This window comes from Lissotriton vulgaris, chromosome 11 (assembly GCF_964263255.1).
Source record: "Lissotriton vulgaris chromosome 11, aLisVul1.2, whole genome shotgun sequence".
Lineage (NCBI taxonomy): Eukaryota > Metazoa > Chordata > Amphibia > Caudata > Salamandridae > Lissotriton > Lissotriton vulgaris.
Window position 1 is genome coordinate 138,278,351 of NC_141699.1, and position 27,014 is coordinate 138,305,364.

Below are 27,014 nucleotides of genomic sequence, written 5' to 3' on the forward strand. Positions count from 1 at the left end.
TACTAGTTGCTAAGGTGGTAAAGATGCCTTGGACATGGGGTTGGTGAAATTTAAACAATGTTGGTCAGTCTGAGGATTTTGATCAGTCTGGGTATGCTTAGTGCAGTGCTTTCTGGAACAGGGGTTTGATCTATATTGATGTACTTACCACGTTTGATCCAGCCAGGGAAATTCATTGTAGCAGTGAGTGTATATAGGAAGGTAGTGCCAGCAGCACATTGTGGACACTTTCCCCATTGTAAGACTTGTTCAATTATGCAGACATTTGTAGTATATCTGATTACAAAGCCCTCTTTGGCACAATAAGACTCATTATGTCATTTGAGTGTGTGTGGCTGGGTTGAAGGAAGGGCTCGGAGACTGGACCTTGATATATATGGTTTTATTTTGATAAAGGTTTTTTTCTTTCTCAGAGTGAGTCTCTCACGGGCCAAGATAGCAGGATCCGTAGTTGCTGTTAAGTTCTGGGGTTTTCTTGGGTCCTGTGCGGTAGGTGAGTGGTCCTCTGCAGGTTGCTCTTCCTCTGTTGCTCCACCGTAGGACATGCAGAAAAGAAAATACTTCTGTCAGGTGGTTTGTTCTCTCTCAGTAACACCCAATGGGAATGTTGTAATGGTTATTCCTTTCATCTTTCTTTACATCTATGCTCTCTCTTCTGTTCGGTCTGCATGGCTGGAGAATGATGTATGATGTAATGGAATGTTCTAGTGTGGACTGGTGGGAGAGCGTCAGTTGGAGATTGAGAGGCTGAGGTGAGGGAGACTTCTCCTGGTGGGGCTATACTTCTATCTTACTTCAATCTTATTTCCCTCTTAACTTCATCTTTCTACATCTACAATTGAAACTTAATAAAGGAACTACTTGGAACTTACCACCTGGTCTACAACTTGAATTTCTTACTTAGAACAGGGAACCGGGAGGTGAAAGGACACCGGTGCACAAGTTTATATACAAACTCCTATATACACGAGGTGAGTGTGGTGATTGTGAGGAAAGGGTGATGAGGGTAAAGGAAAACTAGGGGAGCAGGAGCAACAGGAACGGAGTATTTACAATTTAAGCCCCACAGGGTGTAGCCGGTTCTACAGGTTACTTTCAAACCGTATCTCCCCGCCTCCCCGTCCAGCCAGACACACGCTGTCGTACCTGGCTGAGCCACACTCCTCCGCGAGTGTGGCTGGGCGGCTCGTGGTGACGGTGGCCTCCAGGCACTGCAACCTCCGTGGCCGGCGCTTCTGGTCTTCCGTCTCCTTTGCTCGGTACGCTTCTTCTCCTCCAAACTCCACACGATCTCCACTGCAAACGAAACGCTCCTCGTTGTCGTCACAAGCCGGTCTTCTTGCTTCCTCCCTTTTGTCCAATGCTTGAAGACCCACGTCATCTGGGGGTGTGTTCTCCTCCTCTAGGTACGCCCAGTTAAAGGAACCTTTCTCCTTCTCGTCGATGTGTTCTTTCCATAGCGCCTGGGAGTCCGTACTCCATTCGTTCTGGGTCGGATGGAAAGAGGGGGGGTTATTCAGTCAGTGACCCACCATTCGGCATGTGGGGATATTCCAGCTCTCTGCCTGGTCGGCCTTATCTCCCTGCTACAGTGTGCTTTTAAATCTTCTTTTTAGATGGTCAGAAAACCAGTTCTAATATTGAAGGATATTTTCTTGAAAATGAATATCTTACAAAGCATTATCTCATCCATGTGGGTTTTAGACATGAAAGCCATGGAGGTCGGGTGCAGATCTTTTGTCCCTTGGGCATACATTTTTATGGTCTTAACATCCGTTTCTTTTCCAACTGTTCAAGGAAAGCAGTTAGGTGTGTCAAATTAAGTGCTCCTGCAAGTTGTAGTAAATTACTTCTCTACTGTTCTCCACTGAATAGAATGTACCATGACATCATAGAATGCCTGGGTGTCTCTCTGGCTCACAGCGTCAGTTGGTCAACTCAGGCTGAGCTGCTTGGCGCTTGCTCTTGGTGGGGCTACATCTGTACTTTGTAGTAAATGTCCTGTGCATCATTCATTTACCACATACTTCCTATCTTCTTCTACTCATCTATTCTAGAAGAGAGCTACAATAAAGGATTATCTAACTTTACAGCTGGACTGTGTATCTTCCTTTACCACAACTTGGCGACGATTTTGAACCTACGTGTGGAGTAAGGAGTAATGACAACTAAGGGACCAAGGAACCAAAAGACAAGGAACTAAAGACATTAAGGACTTTCAATACGTCAATTGAAACCCAAAGGTAACTCCCCGGCTGGCCCCACCAGTGTCCTGTACTCTCTGGACAGCCTGCAACCTGGGCGTTTGGGGTTCCATCACTCAAGACTCTGCTGTCACCTGGAAAATTTCTGAGGAATCCAGCAATTTACTTCAACCTGTGGGGGAATTGTCCTGGCTCAACAGCAAGTCTTGTGATCAAAGTGTCTACAAGAGTGATCAGCTTTTTGTGTGGAAAGAGACCCTCCAACAGCCTCTGCCTACTCTTCCTGTGTCTGCCCTGTGTGTGGAAACAGGCGCTTACTTGAGAGGCATCTTGTCTAGACTCCGCGCACTCCCCCTGCACCTTGGAGGAAAGCATCGGGTCTGGTGCGAGGCGTGCCATGTGCTCGAGTTTGTGGGAGGCAGAAAACCGCGTGGCAGCTTCTGTCACTTTGGCATATTTATGACGACATTGATCAGTGGTTCTTCATTGCTTTCCCAGTGCTTTCTAACTGATAGTACCTTGGCAGCGCTATTCTGGGTGAGCGCATTTGGGGACCGGCATCATAGGAGAGCATGTTTTCATATCAGGGAACTGTGTTCGGCTGTTGTGCAGCATGTGGGGACAAGCGTAACATTTATTATTGAGGAACAGTCTCTCTGGTGAGTTCTTGCACATATTTAGAAGGGCAGTGACTGTGGCTGTGTGACCTTGACAGTGTCAATAAGGTAATTTTCATTTTGCGCATGGTGCATGCAAAGTTTTGTTTCGGCGAAGCGGTTTGACTTTAAAACTCAGCGCGATCTGCATTCATGCTATAGTGTGCGCCCTTACCTGCGTCATGGACTCTTCGTGACATCACCAGTGACACTTCGTTGTCTTCGCGTTCTAAGAGCTGCTGACCGACATTCTACTGCTCAAACGTGCCGTGAACCACTCGGCACGGCGTGAGGCAGCGGGCCGCCATTCTGGAATTGGTGGTACATGTTGTTCGCGCTACCTGCTTGCCAATCACGTTTATCATGGCAGTCCTCAATGATCCCTACGATTTCTATGGCTCCAAAACTTTTGCGCACTCTTCCGGGATTACCAGTTGAACAGAAGATGACTATGTGGCACAAGAAAGGACATTGGTTCGCAAGTACCAGGATCATAAATACGAAGTCAATTCCCGTGGGGTCTACTTCATGCTGGTTGACGAGTTTGGGCTGCACTTGTTTGCTGAAGCTCACTGTGCTCCTGATGACTACACGAGCAACTGTATGAAGAACACAACTCTTTTACCAGGACACAGAGCGACTTGACACAATATTTATTTATTTATTTATTTATTTTTATAGAGCTTAGCATCCCTGTGCATGTTTTGCGTGTGTGCTTGTTTGGGCATAGTCTTGTGTTTTTTGGTTGCTTTCTGGTGTGTTTGCTCTATTATGCGTATTTGGGGTCAATATGGAAAGTCTTTTGAGAGCTGTTGTGGCTGTAGTTTCCTAGGGTGAAATCTTTTAACCCTATGGTGTACCCTTCTTTGGGGAGGTTGTGAGGCCAGTCAATGCCCAATTTTGTTTTCTAGGGTGATGTTGTACCTATGGTATATCCTATGTAGGGGATGTTGTAGTCTTAGTTCCAGGGTGAGTATCCTGTGGTGTATCCTACTTTGGGGAGGTGGTGGTGTTTGTGGGTAGTCAATGCCCATATCAGTTCCCAGGTTGACTATCCTGCAATGTACCCTATTTAGGGGAGGTTGTGTTATTTTACAGGGTTAGTACCCCGCGTTATTCCCTATTTTTGGTGGAGATTGTTTAGACACCCTTTCATTTTGACACTATGCTCCCATCGAAGTCTACCTGCTTGGAACTCGTGGCCAAGGGTTTCATGTTGGTAGGACTTTGAGTGAGTAGTCTTATCATATATTCAGTCTCGGCATGCCTTGATCAGGGGAACTTTTGGTTTCTTTCCAGAGCGTTTTTCTCTAGGGATTTTTTTTTATGGGGCTTACACTCTTCCGGTCATCCAGAGTAAATTTTACCCCTGTTGTACCTTTTTATTGGGTATGTTGTATTTCTCCCAAGGGTCTGTGTCTACACTCACCTTTGTTTACCAGGGTGCCTACCCTGTTGTGTACCAATGTATGGGGAGGTTGTGTGCGTGACCACCCTTCTTTGTTGCATTGGTTTTTATTCATCTAAGGGAGGGGGATGGGGCGTGTAGTAGTAATGTTTAGCATCTCCTTGTATTTCTGCTCATTCTAATGATATTTCTGATACCTCGTGTAGTACATGATTAGATTTGTGTATCTCATTATTGTACTTTCATGTAAATGTATTTGAGGTATCTCACTTATCTCTCTCTATTTCTGCTGTCATTCCTGAAGTAAGGAGGATGTGTAGTAAATTACTTCTCTACTGTTCTCCACTGAATAGAATGTACCATGACATCATAGAATGCCTGGGTGTCTCTCTGGCTCACAGTGTCAGTTGGTCAACTCAGGCTGAGCTGCTTGGAGCTTGCTCTTGGTGGGGCTACATCTGTACTTTCTATCTTCTCCTACTCATCTATCCTAGAAGAGAGCTACAATAAAGTAGTATCTAATTTTACAGCTGGACTGTGTATCTTCCTTTACCACACAAGTGCAAAGCCAGAGCGACAGCCATTATTGTATAGAGATAAAGGTGTCGCATCAAGACGCACATCTCCTATGGATGGGGCCTACAGTTGTTCCCAGGTGGGGCTAGACTACAGTGAAGGATCTAAATAACTTCCTGTTTATTGTGAATAGAGCATGCCCCACCTGCAAAATTCCTGGAACGCTGAACATCTTTGCACTGTTTTGTGCCGAGGGCTAAATGCTGGTAGTGAGTTCTGGAAAATAGTCCCAGCATATAAAGGATAAGACCTTTTATTTTAAGCCAGAGGGTGCTAACAATTGCAAAAAGTTCCAGTTCAACATCCTTTCTTTTCTGCGTGGATCACAATGCTACCTGTGAATATAAGTGTAGGTGTAAGTATATGCTTGTTCCCTTCTCTTCCTCATATCTTTAGTTCCTTCATTTTCTGTATGTGCTAGTGCCCACAAGTTGTGGTAGGGGGACAGTTGGCACTTTTTAAAAATAAACTGATAAATGAGTCTTGCTACCATGAGGAGAAATAAAATGCAGTCTTATGCTTAATTTTAGCCTCCTGGTGATTGTCATTTTTTTCTTTTCACTAACTGGAGCTGCCTTACATCAGTTTAGGTACTGTGCTAAAATGGAAAGCGTTCCCCTTTATGGGAGGAAATTCCATGGGCAAAGACACTGGCCTGAATACAATTCGCATGCAACGTGTAAATTAATCTGGGGAAAAAACATAGTTTGCGCCCGATTCCAAATTTACTGCAGCACTTATAATTACGTCTCTCATAAGTGAATACATTTAATATTAACAGAATATACCTTGAGAGTTCTTCACAATATTGCAAAACTTCACAAGTTGGAAAACCAGATGTCATGGAAGGGTATGTTGTATATGTGTAAGCTGAAAACTGTCGTTCACTTAACAGAATACATACGTCCATATTTGGTCACATTTCCATATATGGGCTAGCTTTCTGTTCTGCATCAACATTTTTGTTACAGCTCACATCGGATCAATTAACATTATATTGTTTTTCTAGGACTGAGTTATTGGAAGTTGGATGAAAAGGAAATGTATCACTCTTTACCAAAGACGTTTGAAAAAGGCCTTTCCAAAGTGTTCTCCGATAACCTGGCCATGCAGCAGGTACACCTATTTGTTTCTCTTTGCCTTCTGAATAGTTTACAGTTGACACCTGATGTTGGTGTGCATGTAGGATTCTAAAAATGATATAGGAAATGTAGCTGTAGGTATGTGGAAGCATGATATAGGATATTGCAACAGTGGAGAGTTAGATGTGTTATTGTATATTTAGTTCGAAAGTACGATTAGAAACATTTATTTTTCTGTTAAGTGATTCCATGGTCATTGGGTGATGTATTGTTATTAATTATACCAGTAAAATGTCAGTTTAAAAAAGGAAGCAGTAGCACTTCATGAGACATTGTACTAAAAATAATAATATTAAAAACAAAATCATTCGGTATATATTTTACATCCTGTAAGATCCGTATAGCAAAGGCCTGCAATTCGTACTTGGCAAAATGTAACACATGGCTTATTATCAGTTGTGGTATGACCATACTGGTCAAAAGCACTGTATCTGAATGTTCCCTTTGTTGGCTCTGTCTATGTGGACTTTGCATTTGACGGCTATCATAACGGCAGGACTCGACTATTTAAATTACTCCTATCTGTGTTAACGTTTTAGTGCAAATTTGTTTAAATCTTGTAGTTCCTACAGTAGTTTATATGAAGGAGACATAAAATAAATGAAGTTGAATAGGTGTGTTGTCAATTCTATATTTCGCGTCATCAAAACAAAGTTTATTTTGGACTAAGTCCTTAAAAACAAATAGCAGCAAAACTATATCTCAGAATCAACCAATGCAAACCTATCAATATTAAAAATATACGGACAGTATTTACATAAAGACTTTCTCGATCTTTACTTATTGAACTCTGCAATCCTTTAGCCTGGAAAATTCTGCAGCTTGTTCGACTCTCATTTCTGTTTTTTGAAGTTAGGCAGTATAAATCTAATAAGAAAGTTATGGCATTTAATTATGGCTTTAGCAGATGTGTGCTTGATCTTGTAGACACAGAGAAGATTCTACCCATATGGCTCATCCAAAGTCAAACTTTTCTTACATATTTTGATCTTTTGCAGTATTCATTTTTTAGTGGCATCAACTATCAAAATGAATTTAAAATAAAATGTAAAAGAAACATTTTATTTTGAAGATTATTTCTTAGTGTGCTTCATGCTGCCCCAAAACCAAAGAGATGATTCTGAAACATTATAGAAGGACAAAGAAACGTTTAACACTAGGCCATGTCTTCTGCTGAGGTCTCATGATTTCATCACTTTGGAAGATTTTGTAAGATGATGGTGTTGTTGGAGCCACACGTATTCATTGTGTATTATATCACCACAACTTCTTAGCAAGTGACTTTTGCTCTTGGATGCACCAGAAAGCCATCAGGGAGCAGAAGGTCTTAACTATTTTTCTCCAAGGCCTCAAGTACACCCCAAGGCAGACTTATTTTCACTTCTTCAGGTATGTCATCGGACAGGGAACGATTACCCAAGGGATCTTTTTGCAAAAAATAAACACAATTCCATAGGAAAGATCCTCAAGGAAATGGTCCTGCTTCTGTAACCATCAGAGACTCAGCAGTGTTCCCGACACAGTCTGTTCTATAGGGGGGGTGTGGGCGCACACTGCCTCACACTCAAGCACTCAGGTTGCCCCGATGCATCATAATAAATGTAGTGCAGGATAACACTTTCTTCGGTGTCAGGCTTTAGTTTTTCACCCTTGTTGGTGCAGCCAGTGCTGTGTATCTCTAGACACGTGTTTCAGGATAATTGTCCTTCTTCAGTAGAGAGCAACACTTTTTTGGGGGTGCTGGAGATGCTGCCCAAAGTCTTCTCAGGTCTCAGTACCACTCGCTGGCCGCAGGTGCATCAACCAGAGCTCGTCAGCTCGTTAGCTCAAGGGAGCCTTTTCAAACAGTCTGTACTATGTTGTCTAAGCCTATTCTGGTTCTAAAAAAGACAATACAGAAGTACCTCAGTTTTGGCAAATCATAATAGACAAATTCAGGGTTGACTCCAGTACGCTCTGAACCACTTTGAGGGAGGCCAGTGCCTGCACCTTTGGTGATTTTAGCTACTTTGACCCTGATGCCACCCATTTTTATGCTTCCATAGGCTTTGGCGTCACTTCCAATGAAACCCTAGCCTTCTGCAGTGTTGTCAGTCATGCCTACAATGCAATTACCGATGCAACCCTTGTAGACCATTTCAGTGCTACTTCCTTCTTTGAAGTTGCCAAATGTTATCTGAGTGGTTAAAGAAAAGGTTTATGCCTGTTTTCGTATTGCCCCTTGGCAGAACACCTCCTGAGGGCCCAGAGATTTTCTTGGATGACGGAACATTTTGGATCAGATGCAGAGGTCCTGGCAATTTACAGTTGGGGCTGCTAGCATATGCAGAAAGACTAATTGAAGGGTGTTAACCGGCATCATTTTTAACATACAGATACTGGCCTCACTGTAGACCTACAAAATAAAGGGAGTCCCTGAGACGTCTCCAGGATACATTCCTTACCCCTCAGGGCCTACTTCAAAATAAGTCTGTTCATTTCCCTCAGTTTTATGTAAAGCAACAGATGCACTAGACTAGAATTACCTTGGTCCACTTCTGAGACAAAGTTCAACCTCTTAAGTGAAATCCAGGAGCCATCCTCCGCTATATCATATATAAGTTTCTCTTGTAGCCAGTTATGACTGCCTGGGTGAAGGTTTTTTCCAACCTGGCAGTCCACAAATCAATCACACCATGCCATAGGCTTTTGCCTTCTGACCGTACATTTTCTGTCATTGCATCCTTCCTTGCCAACACCATGTGTTCTCTTGGAAGAAACTTTCACACTTTGTGGGAATTGGGCAAAATGACCGTAATCAGTCTTCCTTAACACATAATTAACAAGCCGTTCCTGGATCTAGTCAATAATAATTTTGGCGCTTTCAAACAGATCTTGAAGGGTCACCTGGATTCCACTGACTTGGTGATTTGATCCTTGGCCATAGCATTCCTTCGCGCCATTGTGTCTTGATGCGCTCCACAAGCTTTTTTTTGCAAATGTCGAGGTGGCCATTATGGACATGCCCTTCTAAGGTGATTGGCTCTTCATGGAAAATCCTGGCTCCTCCTTTGAACGTTTTGGTAATACTCACGCTACGGTGCACTTGCTGGTCCCTAGACTCCACAGCGAAGCTTCTCCACTAGCAGTACTATTGCTTCCAGTTTACCTCTATGTGGCAAGCATATGCCCTTGTCCTGTTTAACAAAGGGGCAGTAGAAGGGTTAAGTCTTGAAGGAGAGGGACCCTAGATTCTACTTCATTATACTTTCTTCTTATTCCCCAAAAGGCCTCAGTCACATCCATGACCTATACCAGTTCATTTTCCAGGAAGTTCAAAATGGTGTCCTTGAGTCTGGTCCTGCTGGATCTTCAGGCAGGAGACTGAGATTGATTGATGTCCCTGGACCTTTGTGAATACTTTTTTCATCTACCACTCTTCCTCCTTGCTCTCAGGAGCTACCTCTGATTTATCTTGCGGGCCAAACAATTTTAGTTCAGAGTTCTTACATTTGGTCTGACAACCACTCTGCAAATGTTCACCAAAATGTTGGTTCTTGTTGCTGCTTTACTTCGAAGATAACAATTCTAGGTATTTCATTACTTAACTTCTTGCTGGTGATAGAGGAGACTCTACGCTAGTCACGAAGCATCTTTAGTGCGCCATGACACTCAACACCCAGAAGTCTCAACTTGTCCAGAAGCAGATGTTGACCTTCATAGGTGCATTGGTAAGGCCCATATGAATACTTCTCCTGCTCCTCAGTAGATTGCAGATATTCAGCATATGATTATGATGTTTCTGAATCATATCCTACATCTGCAAGTCTTGTGTCTGCTCGGCCTGATGGCAGAATGTATTCTGTTGATGCAGGGTCCTCCAGTGGTCCCTAAGGCGGTAACCGCTCAAGGATTAGAGGAGATTTTTGTCTTGGACGCAGATATTTCACTCTGTCCTCCCAGATAGATCTCTGATCTCATGGAAATTTGCACATTTAGCCCTCTGCAGTTGTAGATAGACTGATTCTCATTGGCTGGATTACTCATCTGGACAACATGACAGGTGCAATGCCTTTGGTCTGTATTGGAGCAGCTTCTACAAATTAGTATGTTGATGCTATGGGCAGTCTGCCTGTCTTCCCCTGAAGGCCCTGAAGACTTTTCTCCTTTCCATCTCTGGGAGTGCCATCCAGATACTATACAACAAAACAAGCACTGTTCACTAGATTAACAGGCAGGGCAGTGTGAGTTGCTGGACCATGTGTGTGGACATTTACGTTTGTGGCGGTAAGTTCTATAGCATGACATCTTCCCAGTGGCAGCCCACCTTGCAGGCATGGAATAGCCATGAGTGGATCTCTTCTCCACGGTCCAAAGCAGGAACCTTTTCAGTTTGGTGCTATCCAAATCCCTCCTACTGGTTCCCTGTGGGCTGCCTTTTGGACTCAACTATTCACTAGGGGCCAGATGTAGGACCATTCCATTTTGCGAGTCGCAAATTGCGATGTTTTGCGACTCGCAAAATTCAGTCCATAGGGCGGATACATTTCAGACCCTTTCAGTATGGCTACCTTTTAGTGTTCTACCCATATAAACTGGCACTTTACAACTTCACTTCCATCTCGCTGAAAGCTATATCTGCCTTTCACATAAACTAGTCTGTCACTTTTTCTTCATTCTTTCCTCCTCACCCCACCAAGGAAAATGAACGACTGTATAGACTGGTCCCTAGGCATCCAGTATCTTACTACATGGACTACACAAGACAAGAAGGAGTTCCTGATCAACTGTTTGTGACTTTCGCCAGAGCCAAGAAAGAAAAAGCAATAATAAAGCACACAATTTCATGTAGGTTTACTCTTTCGAAGAAAATCTGTTAAGCTGTGACTTAAAAAGACCCTCCAGCACATTGGTGCCCAATCTGCAAGGGCCATGGCTTTTACTGTTCTCAACAGAGGTGTTCCAGTGGCTTATATTTGCAAGGTAGCCATCTGCTTCTCCTTACATACTTTTGGAAAATATTATTTGCTCTCACCACCGTTGGGGTATTACTTTGGATTCATTCATAAGGTGAGAAATCTGTAGGGAGAAGTATTCATCAGATGAAGCTTACTTTTCGTATCTGGTGGATACTATATTGAATAGTAGGACTGTTTTATTAAGATCCCAAGGTATGCAAATGTATCATCTACTATGATTGTTGCCATCATTAATGCTTTGATGGGACATCAAAAAGAATCTAGGACTGTTGTATGGCGTTTTAGATTCCGAATGGATTTTCCCGATTCATGCCCTTATATAGGTACAAATCGTGTTGCACTTATATAGGCATAGAAATCAAGCCCTTATTTAGACCAAGCCCATGCAGTCTAAATACAGGCATGGCTGCTTCCATCCCTTCATCAACGTCACAACGATTTCTTGGAAAACTAGACTCTTAAATCGTTAGGGACTTCCCCTTGCTTGAATATTGATTTCTCCAAGAACTCCGTTATTTTACAATAAACATCTATTCCTTAGGGGTTCATTCATGACATTCATATGCCCGACTTGACGTCAAACATGGCATTCCTAAAGACCTTAAAGGTATAAATATACCTTTACTTGCTATAGCAAAGCACGGTGTGGTTCGGTGCAGTACGACGACCTACTTGCCCGACGCAGCTCGTTACAGCAAGTGCTGAAGGAAGCCGACTCTCCAGCTGACACACTGATTAGGAAGCTGTCCTCCTCTGCCGAGATTCCAGCTCCAGTGATTCTGATTCCCCTTGCGGGGTGTTGGGAAATAGAGTCCGAGACAGATATACCAAACCTCCTTCATTCTAAGGTATGGAGCTGATTAGAACCTAGAGAAAACTTTGGCAAATCTTTGGCAAAAGACCATACCTACTTCTTCCCTTGTACTAGACCTAGGTTAGGTACATTGGGGTAGGCTTATTTTAGAAGCACCAGTTGAGTATTTTAGCCTGTGTAAGTTATGTATGTATTTTTATATGGCTTAGAAACCATACAATGCTATTACAGTATTATTTTCTATTACTGTTTACGCTGTACGTATTATACTTTGCATTCTGTCTAACAATTGTAGCAGTTCTCCTCTCTTGCATGAGAAAGAAAACTGTTCAATAATTCTTTTTTTTTAAACGCCAGTCTCACTATTTCTCTGCAACTCTGTAGAAAAGAAGCATGCTTGATTGACTGAGTAAAATAGTTATCTATTGTTTCCACGACTCTGAAGATATTTTCTTATTCTTGGGGAAACAAAGTTGTCCTGTTTATGTGGTTGTCAGAAACTAATCCCTTGTGTATTTGAGAAAGTGTCCTCTGAGCTAGCTGGCACTCACAATTAGGTTTAGTATATTCGGTCGAGACCTACTGACCTAAGTCCTATCTCCTATCTATAGGACATATTATTCCAATCCTGTTGGGAATATAGGAACTACACTACATGGCGCCCAACGTTTGGTAAGGCACTAATTTAACACTAGACACTAAAGTAACTCAGTTGTGCTTTTCTCAGAGACCCCTTTCTTCCCATAACATACTCCAATAGACATCTGGAGTGGGTAAAGGGATAATATCTGCCATAGCTGAGTAGGACGAATATCCTATGTATTAGTTTTTGGTTTGTTCAAAGTTGAAGGATACAGTGTTCTAAAATATTGTGCACCTTATCTTTGTTCCTTTGAAACTTGCTCTGCAAACTTTCAGTCAACAAAATGCCGGATAGTGACAACAACACTGAAGCGGGTGGAGCTGCGGCAGATCCAGCAGCTCTTAACATTTCAGGTTTCCAAGAAACCGACAAGGATGCTATAAGCATACCTCTAAATTTAAGGGAAGCCATCACTATAAAACGTATAAAACATGGCCTATCAGCAAGAGGGCAGATTTTGTGATAAAGCACATGAATATCACCAGACAGAGGTATTCTATTCATGGATAGTCTTCCCTGAAGCAGATCCAAGAACACATGTGTTTCACTTCTACAAAGGAGATGAACCACCAGAGCAATACATCCCTTTCGAGGATATTGAAATTCCACGAACATACCAAGAGCATGCTCTCTGGTTTAAAGGCGCCCTAAAACATAAAAATCTCATTACCAGGCTCGGTCCATTAGGTAGACCAGGAGCAACATGGCCGGTTTTAGCCAGCTATACACCACATCCTGAAATTAATTTAATGTCAGATGTAGAATTACAAACTCAACTAAAAGAGTCAATCAAAATCTATAGACAATTGGTTCTATATGTCATGCAGCATTACAGTCCAACCTGCAGTAATGATTCCACAACATCTCCCTCACCAGGGGAATACACAAAAAATTACACCACAGACTTTACACTCATTCATTGGTAAATTACCTGCAAAGCGGGAAAAATGCCATTCTGGATAGCTCAAAAAATTACTCATATCGAGGCAGTATTTCCCAATACCAACCCTCATGAGAAACATAGAATTTTAGCAATCTGTTTACCTATCGGGATCACACCACATCTGGAGGACTGTACCACTTGGGGTAAAGTCTTTGCTACAATTTACACTAAAACGCACGGTGTTCCGTCCATGGCGGTAATACCTGATATCCTGAAACCGATTCAAAATGAATATGGGGCAGAGCCTGCTTTAAATCAGGGTATGAAACTACTGAAAGATTTCAAACAGGTCTCGACAATAATATTAGCTAATATTAAAGGTGAAGCAGCATCAGTGACGATCCAACAGAAATTAAGGGAATTTGATTTAACTGAGCAACCACAAGAACTAGCCAGAATAATTGAAAAATCCTATGAAGAATTAGGCAGAGACAGTCTGGGTGAGAAACCAGTGAAACTTCAACGGTCTGACAGTCCTGAAAAGGTCTTTACTAAAAACACTCTCACTCTTCCTAAAAAGAAGTGGGGAAACACTTAACAAACTTCTAAAGAGAAGCTTTCTCATTCAAGAGGTAGGTCTCCTCAAAAGGAGCCCTCTGAAAGGAGGTATAACCTCAGGAATAGGGATAATTTGAGAAAACCTGATAGATATCAAGATACTGATACACGTTCCTCTCGTATCTTTCAGACTTCGTCTCAGAAATCCGAAAGAAGAGGACGGTCAGAATACTAGGAAGAACGCGTGAAGTCCAAAGACGTTCAACACGTTCAGAAAAACAAGAAACCTCAATTCACCAAAAAGAAGGTAGCCGGTCTAAAAATCAGACATGCCGAGGATCTTAAGGATACAACTCAAGAATGGGCTCAGACAATGTTGGACAGCGCAGCAGAAGTCACCATAGCTTGCAAGAACTTGAAGGATCATCTGGAGACAGTGGACTTGAATGAATTTATTCAAGTTGAAACTGCAGATACCAGGGTTAGTTCTCCACATAAGTTATATGAAGTAACACTCCGAATGGAGGGAGACATACCAAGAAAAGTGAGAGCACTCTTTTGGGAGCGATTTTCTAAGGGTTATGACATTCTTCTAGCTGAACAAGACTGGCCACCTGAATTTGTCAGGGAGGGCCCACGTGGCGAAGATATCATTATGCCAGCCTTTTCCAACCATATTCCAATTCATTTAAAATATACTTATGCCAGGAAATGGGCAGTTGCCCAAGCTCCTGCATTATACAAAAATCATGTAGGATGGGATGAGGATTCTCTTCACCATCAAATCCAGCTAAAAAATCAACCGAATGCACAAAGGCAGAATCCAGTTAAGCAAGAAGTTAAAAAACAGGTCAGGGAGATCTTAGATCAACTTGAATACCAATGGGTGATTGAAACATGCACCTCATGAATGAACAATCCTTTGTTTCCTGTCTCCAAATCACACAATACATATCGTTTAGTTTTGGATTACAGACATCTAAACTCTTGTTGCAAAACATTTGCAGTACAAAATGCACACAGTGCAGCATTAATGAATAACATTGTGCGTAAAAAATATAAAACGCCATTAGATACTTATAACGGTTTCTTCTGTCAAAACATTGCACCAGGTATTTGACCGCTTTCTCAATCATGGGGTCACAGCGTCATTTCTGTCGTCTCCCTCAGGGATTCTAGAATAGTCCAGGGTTATTTTCAGCTAGGGTAACAGAGTTACTACAAACTTATGATGATGAAGCATTGTCATACGTAGATGACATCTATCTGACAGGCGATGACTTGGCTAGGCACTTGAATAGGGTGAATACAATTATATTGGGATTCGCCTCTGAAGGGTACACATTCAATTAAAAAAAATCTAGAATTGCCCATCTCAACATCCTCTTTCTAGGATATGAACTTTCAAGTGAAGGCAAAAGCCTGGCAGCAAACTTTTTAGAAAAGTGTGCGCTGCTCCAACCTCCAAAAACGCAGAAAAACTTAGCCAATTCTAGGTTTTCTGAACTTTGGAAGAACATGCATTCTAAACTACGCACAAAGGGTTAAACCTCTCTACGAATTAATCAAACTTGATTTTAAAACCGTAATTGGACACAAAAACACACTGAAATTTAGCGTTCACTCTAAACAAATATGTTGGCAACAAAACATTTGCAAACACGAGTAAACGTATGCAACTTAATGATCTGAATCGTTCCAGGACAATGCGGATTCACGTACTTAACTTTTAATGAAGGTGAAAAAGTACCAATAGCTTACAAATCACACTTGTATACACAAGCAGAAATGAAGTTTACTTCAACAGAAATAATTCTGACAGCGGTTCAGACTGCTGTAGCAAAAAAGAGAGCCCTCGCACAGGGTAAGCGCATAATGGTCGTGACACCTGTACCTGCCTTCGAAGCAGTGATAAAAGCGAGCATTCCAAATGCTAAAGCTTTACATCCAAGATGGATACATTGGGTTAATTCTCTTGCTGCAACAGACATTGAATATGTTTTCATCCTTATTTGAAAACACAAGCATTTCTACAATACGAACAAGAAGGTCCTCTGCCTACTGAAATTCTGCCTCTAGAGCAGTATGAATGTATAATTTATACTGACGATCAGTTCAACCCGCCATGAGGGGTAAACAAGCCTATAGTGCGGCGTGCGCGATCGTTAAAGGTCATTGGCGCAATGGCAAATTCCGACCAATGGTCACTAAAACTCAATCTCTAGGAGATTGTACAGCTCAGCGAGCTGAACTACAAGCATTCTAGATGGCGCTTGAAAATACGGACCGCGAATTCCCCACACTCCTAGTGTGCGGTTCGTATTATTGTGTTCAATCTTACAATGAATACTTGCAGAACTGGATTCAAAACGGTTACAAAGATGCAGAAGGTGGCACAATCAAGCATAAAATGGTTTGGGAACAAGTAGTTCAGTTACGATAAGGACTACAAAACACTCACGTGATACATACGCTGAGTCATCACTGTGATGGCGTTCACATTGCAGGGAATTCATTGGCTGATGAAGCCGCGAAGGCAGCTGTGCCAACGGCTTCCGTAGCTGCAAAAACGAAAATAGACGGCGAAATAATGCTAGCTGTCAATGCCACAAGCAAAGGCAGTGGTAAAACATTACCTGAAGGGTTTCCACTCAAATACTCGTACATAACTGATGCAAACAATGTTCCGTTTGCTCAAATTCCTGGAGTGGGGGATAGTGTAATTCCAAACATGGAACATAGATTAGGACTAATTTTAGCAGCACATGAGGGCCTGGCCTCTGCGCATGCAGGTGTTTCCGCCACAGTGTCATTATTAAAACAGAGATACTTGTATTGTGGTATACTTATTGTGGTATACTTATATAGCGCAACCTGTCACCACCAAGGGCATCCTGGCGCTTTGAACACTGATCCAGCAGATTCAGCAACTAGCCTGTCCTAGGGAAGAGGTAAGTTTTCAACGCCTTTCTGAAGGCTAAGAGATTCTCAAGACTCCTTAGGGATAATGGCAAGGAGTTCCAGAGTTTGGCCGCCGCTACTCTGAACGATCGGCCACCCATCCTCACTCTCTGGAAACGCGGAACTACTAGTAGCCTGGATGAAGAGGAACGTAAAGCTCGGGATGGAAGGTACCAGGCAAACATTCTTCGCAGAGGGATCGGGCCCAGGCCATGGATAGCTCTGAACACAATGCACGCTGCTTTGTAACGAACGCGTAGATGGACCGGCAGCCAATGGAGTTCCTGTAACGCTGCCGTGGAAGAGCTGTGGTAGGGGCGGGATAGGGCGAGTTTGGCAGCCAAATTTTGCACCCTTTGGAGCTTGCCCCGAAGTGTTACCGGGGCTTCCAGAAGTAGTGCGTTACAATAGTCGAGACGACTTAGGATGGTGCTCCGCACTACTTCGGGTCTGGCTTGCTCAGGTAGGAGGGGTAAAACCTTGCGCAGCATACGGATAAGCATCATGTACGTTGAGGTGGTCTTGTTTACGTGCAGATCCAGCTGCAAGTTGGGCCCAAAAATGACACCCAGATTACGCGCCGATTGTGCGGCTGACACCGTCTCTGAAAATGACGGGGGCCAAAAATCGTTTGGGAGATCTCTGGGAACTCGGTCGTTGGAGCAGTGCAGGACCTCTGTCTTAGTTCCATTGAACTGTAACGAGTTCAGACGGAGCCATTCCGCTGTAGCCTGCATGCACCGGTGGAAGGTCTCCAATGGGACTGCATCCTGTCCCTCCAGTGAAAAGACCAGCTGGGTATCATCCGCATGGTTAAATGCAGAGATCCCAAATGATTTAATGAGCTGGACTAGAGGGCGGAGGTAAATATTGAAGAGTATAGGGATGATGGCTGAGCCCTGAGGTACTCCTTGTCCTACTCTCCGCTCCTCTGAGCTGAAGGGAGGGAGCGAAACCCGTTGCTGATGGTTGTCCAGATAGGAAATTAGCCAGTCCCTGGCCTTATCTTTGACCCCGCACTCTTCCAGCCTCGATATCAAGGTAGGATGGCTGACCGTGTCGAACGCGGCCGACATGTCGAGCAGCACCAGAAAGGCTGCCCGACCACTGTCGACTCGCACCCGCAGATTGTCTAACACGGTCACTAACGCGGATTCCGTCCCATGAGCTGGGCGAAAACCGAATTGCGTCTCATCCAACCAGGTGTTCCCTTCTAAGAAGCCGGACAGAGTGCGGGTAACCAATTTTTCCATGATTTTGACTGGAAAAGGAAGCAGGGAAATTGGCCGGTAATTGGAGAGGCAAGCAGGGTCAAGCGTAGGTTTTGTTAAGAGCGGGGATACCACTTCCTTCTTCCAGCAACCCGGTACAGTCCCTGTTTCAAACGACTGGCAGCAGATGGAATGCAAAGGCTGGAAGAGTTCCTCCTGAAACATCCTCCAGAGTTTTGGAGGAAGAGGATCAAGAGGCGAGCCAGATGAGATCGTAAGGGCTAGGCTGCCAAACTCCTCCAAGGAGGGAAGGGGAAAGCTGCTCAGCTGGGGTCGACTGGCCTCAATCGCCGGAGCTCACAGGCTGAAGGCCTGGTCCAAGGAGGGAAGGGAAGAGCTACTCAGCTGGGGTCGACTGGCCTCAATCGCCAGAGCTCCCAGACTGAGGGCCTGGTCCAAAGAGGGAAGGGGAAAGCTACTCAGCTGGGGTCGACTGGCCTCAATCGCCGGAGCTCCCAGGCTGAGGGCCCGGTCCTCTGGTCGGGGTCGACTGGAAGGCGTGGCCGGAGCTTCCAAACAGAGGTGAGAAACCCTCTGCAGGGTTCGACTGGCCATCGCCTCCGGAGCTCCCAAACCAGTGGTGGAATTAACTGGGTCCTGCAGACCCTCCAGGATTTTGCTGATTTTCTCCTCCAAGGCATCAGCAAGTGAGTCACAAAGAACTTGCGATGAGGGGACGGAGCTGGCCACGCACGTAGGGTGGGCAAGGTCCCTGACAATTTTGAAGAGGGCCTGTGCCTTATTTGGGGCCTGATTCAAGGTGGATTCAAGATAGGTCGCTTTAGCCATCTTGATCTGAGCCTTGTATTTTTGTATGGCGGTCCGGAACACAGTTTTCTCCGATTCTAAGTACTGTTTCCTCCACGCCCTTTCTGCACGTTTACAGTCAAGTTTAAGCTGGCGTAATTCGCTCGTATACCAAGGGCTAGCTCAATTCACCCTCCCTCGTGACTTCCGGAGGGGTGCCAACTTATCCAGCGAGCTCGAGATGGATTGGCAGAAGAGAGTGTAACTCTCTTCAGCTGTGTTGCCAAGCTAAAAATCCTTACCTAAGATATTCAGCAGTGGAGAGGTTTTGAGAATTCGGGACCAAGGTCTCTCTAGCTTGGCTTGGGGTAATCCGGCCTCCCGCGAGGTGTGATCCTCTGAACAAAGAGAGAACAAAATCAGAAAGTGGTCTGTCCAGAACTGGCACTTAATATCCTCTATTGATACCCATTGTGGATCCGCAAATATTAAGTCCAGGATATGACCCTTCGGATGCGTGGTGGCATTCACCAACTGTTCCAACTTGATGTCCGTGCAGGCTTGACTGAGGGAAAAGAGTGCATTGTCCAGTGAGCCACCTGCCCACAAGTTGAAGTCACCAAGAATCAGTAACTTGGAGTGGGAGCTGGCGAGTTCGTAGATCAGGTCAATAAGGAGCGATATGGAAGGTGCCGGTCCCGGGGGACGATAGCACAGGACACCCGAGCAAAGTATCAACTCATGCTGTTTGACTGTAAAACCCATCAGTTCGAATCCCGGGACCTCTCGAATCTTTAGCTGGGAAAGGGTCAGCGAGTTTTTATAGATGAACCCGATTCCCCCTCCTCGATTGAGTGGGCGAGGGGTATGGCTGATTTTATAGCCTGAGGGGCAGGCTAGGCCCAGCTCAACCTCACAGTCCTCCCGAGTCCACGTTTCTGTGAGAAAGAGGACATCGAGTTTTTCTGATTCGATAAGGAAGGCAATTTCCGTGTAGTGCTTGCAGAGGGATCTGACGTTAAGCAGCCCACAGGAAATTCGCCTAATAGTTGGTTGCCTAACCGGGTTCTGGCAAGGTCGGAGCCTAAGTAGCTCAGCCCGAGAGTAGGCAATACGAAGTGGGCCAGAGGGGCCAGAGGTAGCGGCCCTAAACGCGTCCGTTGCGCGAACGGTCGCAAACGGGCTTACCTCTGGCGCACCTCCGGCGCGCCTACGACGCGCCCGCTGCGCGCGAGCTCTGCGCGTCGATCTATCCATCCTGAAATACTATTACGCTGAGCGGAGGACCGCCTACTAGCCTCTTGCCTTACGCAAGATGGCCGCAGAGTGCCTCGCCTCACTACCCAACCCAAGATGTCGGACCCGACTAAGTCTGTCTAATCCCCGCCGAATGCGAGGAAGTGAGTAATTATGTGCCGGTATGCCTCACAAAATTCCCCGGCCTGCGGACGCCGACAGAATGAAGAATGGTAAAGGGAGATTCTGACCAAGAGGGTGAGCGCTGACAAGGTGAGCGTTAAAGCGCCGCGGGATCTAAAATACAGATACACTTAAAAATTATAGCGAGTAATAGATACTGGTGGCCGCGCATGAGGAAACAAACCAGAAACTATGTTTTGGAATGTGAAATACACCGAAAGATGAGTCTCTAATGTGAAACTACCTGCGCAGACGCCCCTGTTAATTTCAGATAAATCATTAGCTTGCGTTTACCTGGACCACTGCGGTCCCTACAGAGGGATGCTAACTATAAATATATCCTGGTCGTAGTGGATTTGTGTTCAAGGTTCATTTGGATGGGTATACAACCTTAGCACGCATCTTTTAGCACGCACTACCATTACCACGCATCTGTTACAACGCATACCATTACAACGCATAGCGCTTTGAGGCGATCTGACTTAGGGAATGGCTAGTGAATAGGTTAATTTACTATCCAATAACCTTCCCTAGTGTCCACGGGGACTGGTGTTGGAATAGTAAATTAAACTATTCACTATCCAGCACCCAAAGCACTATGCGTTGTAAAGGTATCGCGTTGTAAAAAATGTGTGGTAATGGTATGCGTGGTAAAAGTGTGCGTGCTAACATCATACATCCATTTGGATGTGGCCTCCGCACTCGGCTGACGCTCAAACTGTTACAAAAGATTTGCAAGTCTTTATCGGCAGATACGCAGTCGGCACGCTACATTCTGACCAGAGTTCTACGTTTAGCTCTCGAGCTTACAAGGAGGCCATGGCCAATTGGGCGTTGCATTGCGGTACTTTAGTCTATTCCATCCTGAGGGAAATTCGGTAGTGGAAATAAAAAACCAGGACATAAAGCAATCTATAACAGCTCGCGTATTAGGCTCGGGTGACGGGTGGGTCAAACATCTAATAAGTGTCCAACGTAGTCTTAACAATCTGCCAAGAAGTTCTCTAGGGGGTATGAGTCCATATGAAGTCCTTTTTGGGACCAGAATGTTAGTGTCGGACCTAGATTGTCAGACTTCAGTGGTAGACTAAAAACCTTTTGATATCAAAGACCATTTGGCTGCTTTACAGGACTTAAATGAAATAAGATCGAAGCAAAGTAACGTGTTCCTAAAGCCAACCACCACTGAAGAAAAACCGACTGTCCCAGCAAGGCCTGTCTGGATCCCAAAGCTCGGTGATCTAGTCAAAAAGATCGCGGACAAGAAGGAATTTGGGGCTTCTTACAGACAACCAGTACCTGTCCTAGCAATCCACAGATCAAGAACAGTATTACTGCCGCCCCTTGCAGGTAAAAAGGAGAACAGGTTTGTGTCAATCGACCTGGTCAAACCACATCATGTGGCCGATCATGAGCAGTAGGCCAAGTGGACTCCGCCAATGTAGCAGACGCCCAGCGCTGGCTACTATCCAAGAGGTTCAAACTGAGAGACTCATCACCTTTGAAGAATCTGCAGTGTGAAATAAAGGATTAAGCAACAAAGCTATGGAACTTGTACCTTTTGAAACCCAAATAACAGTTCGTCAAGAAAACCTGTCTACAACGAAGTAGCATCTGACTACACAAATGCGACAAGTGATCCTGTGGCTCCAGCGATTTTCAAAGAATCCTGATGCAATCCCAACAATTGACAGAACTGCCTCCGGCTACTTTATTAACTTTGATACGTTTTCTGAGGATCCCAGCAAGCCTGAAACAACGCCAGTGAAAAGAACTTTTAAAGAACAAGCAACAGATCTTTTTCATCACTTGGAAAAGACTTATCTGGTTTCACCATGGATTGAACTTTGGATTGTGTTGGGTGTGCTTTTTCTTCTAATTTGGTTGACTTCAGTAATAACTTTGGGAATGCTGATAAATGGAAGATATGTCAAAATGGACACAGCAAGTAAGAACATCAACTTACTCCTCAAGCCACACAAATCATCTAATCGTGAACAAAGACTTGTCATCAGTGAACATCACAGCCGTTCCTACACCAGGGGGTTTAGCATGGGACAGAACTGACTGATATTTTTGGCCCGGCGGAGCTGTTGAAGATTCCACACCAGTTCAAGATTTCCTTGAATGACTTTGTTTCATCTAGTACCTTTTCTGATTATTGGGACTTCGAGACTGTTAATAATATGATGTCAGACTTAGAAATGTCTGCAGTATTTACAAATCATTAATATTCAGAAGGTTCATCAGACTATGTGTATTGTTATAATCATTATGGTCATCATTTCTTGCACAAATCTGCAAATCCTAGAAATGTATTAATGTATAACCAATGGGAACATTGTCCTACGCAACCAAACGATAGCCTAAAAATGTTTGCTGGAAAGTTTCCATACTTTTCAGGGTTCAATGTATCCGATCCGGAATCCTTTTACTTTAAAAATGTAAACCAAACAGGAATGAAAAGTATGTCGACAAATACCCAACCGATTTATTCGGCAACCTTTTATGTTCAACTCTCTAGACTAGGTTTCGACTTTTGGAAAGACAACATTAAGACAAAAACTGTCTGGGGCACAAAAGATTGACATGTGCAGCGCATAGAAGCCTTATTTAGAGCCTGCATCATCCCTGAGCAAATTATGTTTTTAAATGACACTGTCCAACAGACGTCTTGCCCTGGGTTAGCCAAGATAAAAGACATGAACATCTTGTCTACACCTACACCTGTTAGTGAGAACACTTCAGAGGGGGAGGTCGACGTACATACTATTTTGCATCACAACAGAACAGATCCAGATTGGAAAACATGGTTAATCTAACCCACAGACACAAACAACTGTCAAGATAGGTTCCTGAACAAAACATGAGGATTCAAATTCAATAGGCCAGATCCAAGATATGTTCAGAGACAGCATCCAGGAATAGTAATAACATACAGTGTAGGGAAACTGTGCCTTGAATGGTTACATAGATCTACACTCAAGGATGTAAAACAACACTTATCTTTACTTAAAGATGGCACTGATCTTGGGGAATTCTTGCTAGGACCAAGAAAACGGCGTCCTAAACGTTTTATATATGCCGGTATCTATGCTGCTTATAATGAAGCATGGAAGATTACGCAAGCAGAGACTGCAGAAAGAATACAAGAAATTGATCGTATTAATATAGAGAAAACTCTCTCTGTGGTTGACAATGGGTTAACGACTGTCGTCCAGGATATATTAATTGGACAGCATACTATCTTCTGCCGTAGACATCATGGAACAGGACTTGGTCATGTTGCAACATGGTCAGTTGCAATTACGTTCTATCATGCTATTATGCTGGACATTGCAAAACCTTTGTTCAGGCTATGTGCCTTGGCGTTTAATCAATACTATGTCACTGTTTTCAGAATTCAATCTTGCTGATAAACTGATCAAACTGGCACAGAGGGGAGCAGACTATACGGTGCTGAGCATTGAAAAACTGGAAAGATTGCCATTTACTGTCGCTGAAAAGCCAGCTACTGAATGGATTATACATGGAACAATCACTCTGCCTGTTACAATTTTCCATTTTCAATATTGTCTAAAACATATACCAGCAGGCACATATGAAAGTGTTATATTGTACTAGAATGTAATATGTGAGGCTGGGTTATGTAATCTATGATGTATTGGGGTTCTATCTCTGAGCTCACTTTCGAGTGTGGGAGTGACAGTTTAACCAGCTGCGTCTGGTAGGGTCGTTCTGGGTTTCTCCTGGAATTAAAGTTAAATCAAGATAAGCTTCGATCTGTCTGTCATCAAAGCAGCAATTATAACCTAAGGTGGAAAAATAATGCAGCAAAGAGACTTTTAAAAAATCGTAGAAAGCTGCAAACGTTCTTTTCTTAGGTCTACCAAAATATCTTTTGACCCGTTTGCAAGTAGTCCAGAACTCGGCAGGCCGTGCTATCTATGGGCTCCCGAGAAGAGCAGGTGCCACTGTCCTACTGAACACCCTACATTGGTTACCGATCGCAAAGAGAATTCTTTCTTTTCAAAAGCCTGACATTTGCTTTCAAAGCTTTACATGGCACTGGCCCCAAGTACATAAGGAAACGTCTTTCCCGATCTGTACCTAGCAGGACCTTGAGGTCATCCAAGATGACAGTCCCGGCCATTAGGCGTGCATGAATGGGAGGACGGTCGTTCCGCTACCTAGCTCCGAAGGCTTGGAATGAACTACCACTTTCCCTAAGACAGGCTCCCAGTCTTCTTGCTTTTAGGAAAGACCTTAAAACGTGGCTTTTTACCAAATAGTTTTTTTACTTCTTTTTGTCTGCATTTTAGTTGTTATGTTGTTGCTTCACTTGCTGATATTCTTCGCCAAAGCGCCGGGATGCTCCTCGGAGTAGCCGAGCGCTATAGAAGAAATAAATTAACATAACATAACAAAGTATATAATTTGTAGTAGAAAGCTGTGAAGTATATAATTTGAAGTGACTTAAACGAAACTAGAAAGGAAAACATCTAACTGCGGTGTTTGAATCTATCAACATTCGATGCTGCGGTGGCTGGGAGATGTGAAATGACAGTCTAATGTACACGCACGTATCAAAACGGGCATAAACAAGATTGATAATAGCGTGTAAGCGGAAAAGAGTACCCCGCAAAAATAAAATGAGGCTGTGGCGTTTTTCAACATAATAAAGAGGATATAGTGTTGTCAAGAGCAACGGGTTAACATCGAACAAAGTGTGACTGCGCAGTGTCTGGTCGATGTGTAAACATTTACGAAACATGGAATGGCTAATAAAGTTTAAATAATACAGCGCATTAAAGAAAGGTAAAGTACATGAAATTCTGCATCAGAAAAAGAAATAATTAAGACAAAAGGATCAATTTACGAACCAGCAGCTTCTTCGTTGTTGAGATCAGCGTAAAAGTAAAGCACAACCAAAGCAACTGTTCATTGGTCGTGTTAAAAAAACAAAAAAAACCACGAACGTTCTAATTGGTGGAAAGAACTTTAATATATTTGCAAAACGAACTTTACGTGGAGTACAGCTGCCACCTTGTGGTGAAAGTCTGGAACTAAAAAAAAAGGGCAATTTCATTTTGGGATTACAAAGAATTAATTCATTTCTGAAAGTTGCTGAAATGTAATCGTAAAGTTGAGAATGGATGTCAGTAATGCAATTGCTGTACCACCACCTTTTTTAATGACGCCTGGGGATCAATTGAATGGGAGGAGTGGATAGAAAGTTTTGAAAATTATTTAATAGCATTGGATGGCACGAAATTTCCTCCAGTAAGGAAGAAGGCTTTGCTGCTGGGGTCTTTAGGAAAGGAAGGCCAACATATATTTAAATATTTACCACCAGAAGGAAATGGGCAAGGAGGAGCAATGGAGGATGTGTATAAAGAAGCGGTGTTGAGATTACGGAAGACATTTTCAAAGCAAGTCAATGTGGTAATGAGGAGACACAAATTTTATACCCAGCCACAATGTGCCAATGAATCTATTGATGACTTTGTTGTGAGGTTAAGGGAGCTTTCAGCGAAGTGTGAGTTTGGACAGATGCAAGAGGAAATGATAAGGGACCAATTAATTGTGCAATGTGTTTGTAAAAAGATTCAAGAAAGGCTCTGGGCCGCAAGTAATCCAAACATTAAAGACGCAATAGCAATTGCAAAGGTCGTGGAGGAGTCAGAAAAATGTAGGAGGGAGATGAAAATTACTTATGATAAAATAAAAGATGATGATGTAGCAGTTTTAGATGATCACAATGATGCAGTTAATGCTGTAAAGAATAAACATCAGTCTGGAGGTGTTGCAGGGGCAAAGAATCGTTTTCAGAGACAATGGGGAAAAGTGCCTGAAAAAGGAGTGGGAAAACAATGCACGAGATGCGGGAGTAGCTACCATCAAGCTGACTCGGAATTGTGTTTTGCAGTAGGAAAATACTGTTTAAAGTGTGGCAAGAGAGGACATCTGGCGAGAATGTGTAAGCTGCAAGGAAATAAAGTTAATGTCGTAGAAGAAGCACAAAGTTCATATAGGGTTATTGTGGTTTATGGTGGACAAGAGGTTGCAGGAGTGGTAGGAGACAAGCGCAGAAGAGTGCGGCCGAAAGCTGATTTTGAAATCAATGACAAGACAGTATCTCTAATGGTGGATACAGGATCACTCTACACTATTGTTCCACAAGTGATGTTTAATGAGACTTGGCCAGGAACTACCTTATCAAAAGCGAATGTGGCATTGAAATCTTACCAGGGAAATGAGATAAGTGTCTTAGGATGTGTAGATGCTAGTATCTGTTTTCAAGGAAAAGTCACACAAGGGATATTGTATATAGCTTAGGAAGGTCCGCTTATTTTGGGTTGGCCACATCAATTTGACGTTGGTATAAAAGTTGACCCAAACATTAGATTTTCCAGTGTTGGCAGTTGAAAATCTGAGTTTGGAGGATATTCTGGAAAAATGTTTTTGAAAACAGATTGGGTAAATTCAAAGGTTATGAACATGAGATAAAGCTGAGGGAGAATTCTGTTCCAGTGAAGCATGTGGCTAGAAGAGTTCCTATAGCGGCAAGAGGAAAAGTGAAAGAAATCATCCAACGCTTGTTAGATGACAAAGTAATAGAATCGGTTGGGGCACCTATGGTGGTGAATTTATGGGGTGGCGGGTGTCCTGTGTAGTTTGTTTAGGGTGGTGAGTTCCCTATGGTGGTGAGTTTGTGAGGTGGCGAGTTTCCGGTGTAGTTTGTTTAGGGTGGTTAGTGCCCTATGGTGGTGA

General features: G+C 43.5%; 1 protein-coding gene across 3 annotated transcripts in view; it reads left to right on the forward strand.

The window, feature by feature from the left end:
- Positions 1-27,014, forward strand: part of MPHOSPH9 (M-phase phosphoprotein 9) — a 692,762-nt gene that overhangs the window by 228,773 nt on the left and 436,975 nt on the right. For all 3 annotated transcript variants that reach the window (XM_086942918.1, XM_086942920.1, XM_086942919.1), the window contains exon 8: positions 5,854-5,960. In XM_086942918.1, coding sequence (XP_086799044.1) covers positions 5,854-5,960 — 107 coding nt within the window. The remainder of the gene's footprint in view (positions 1-5,853; positions 5,961-27,014) is intronic.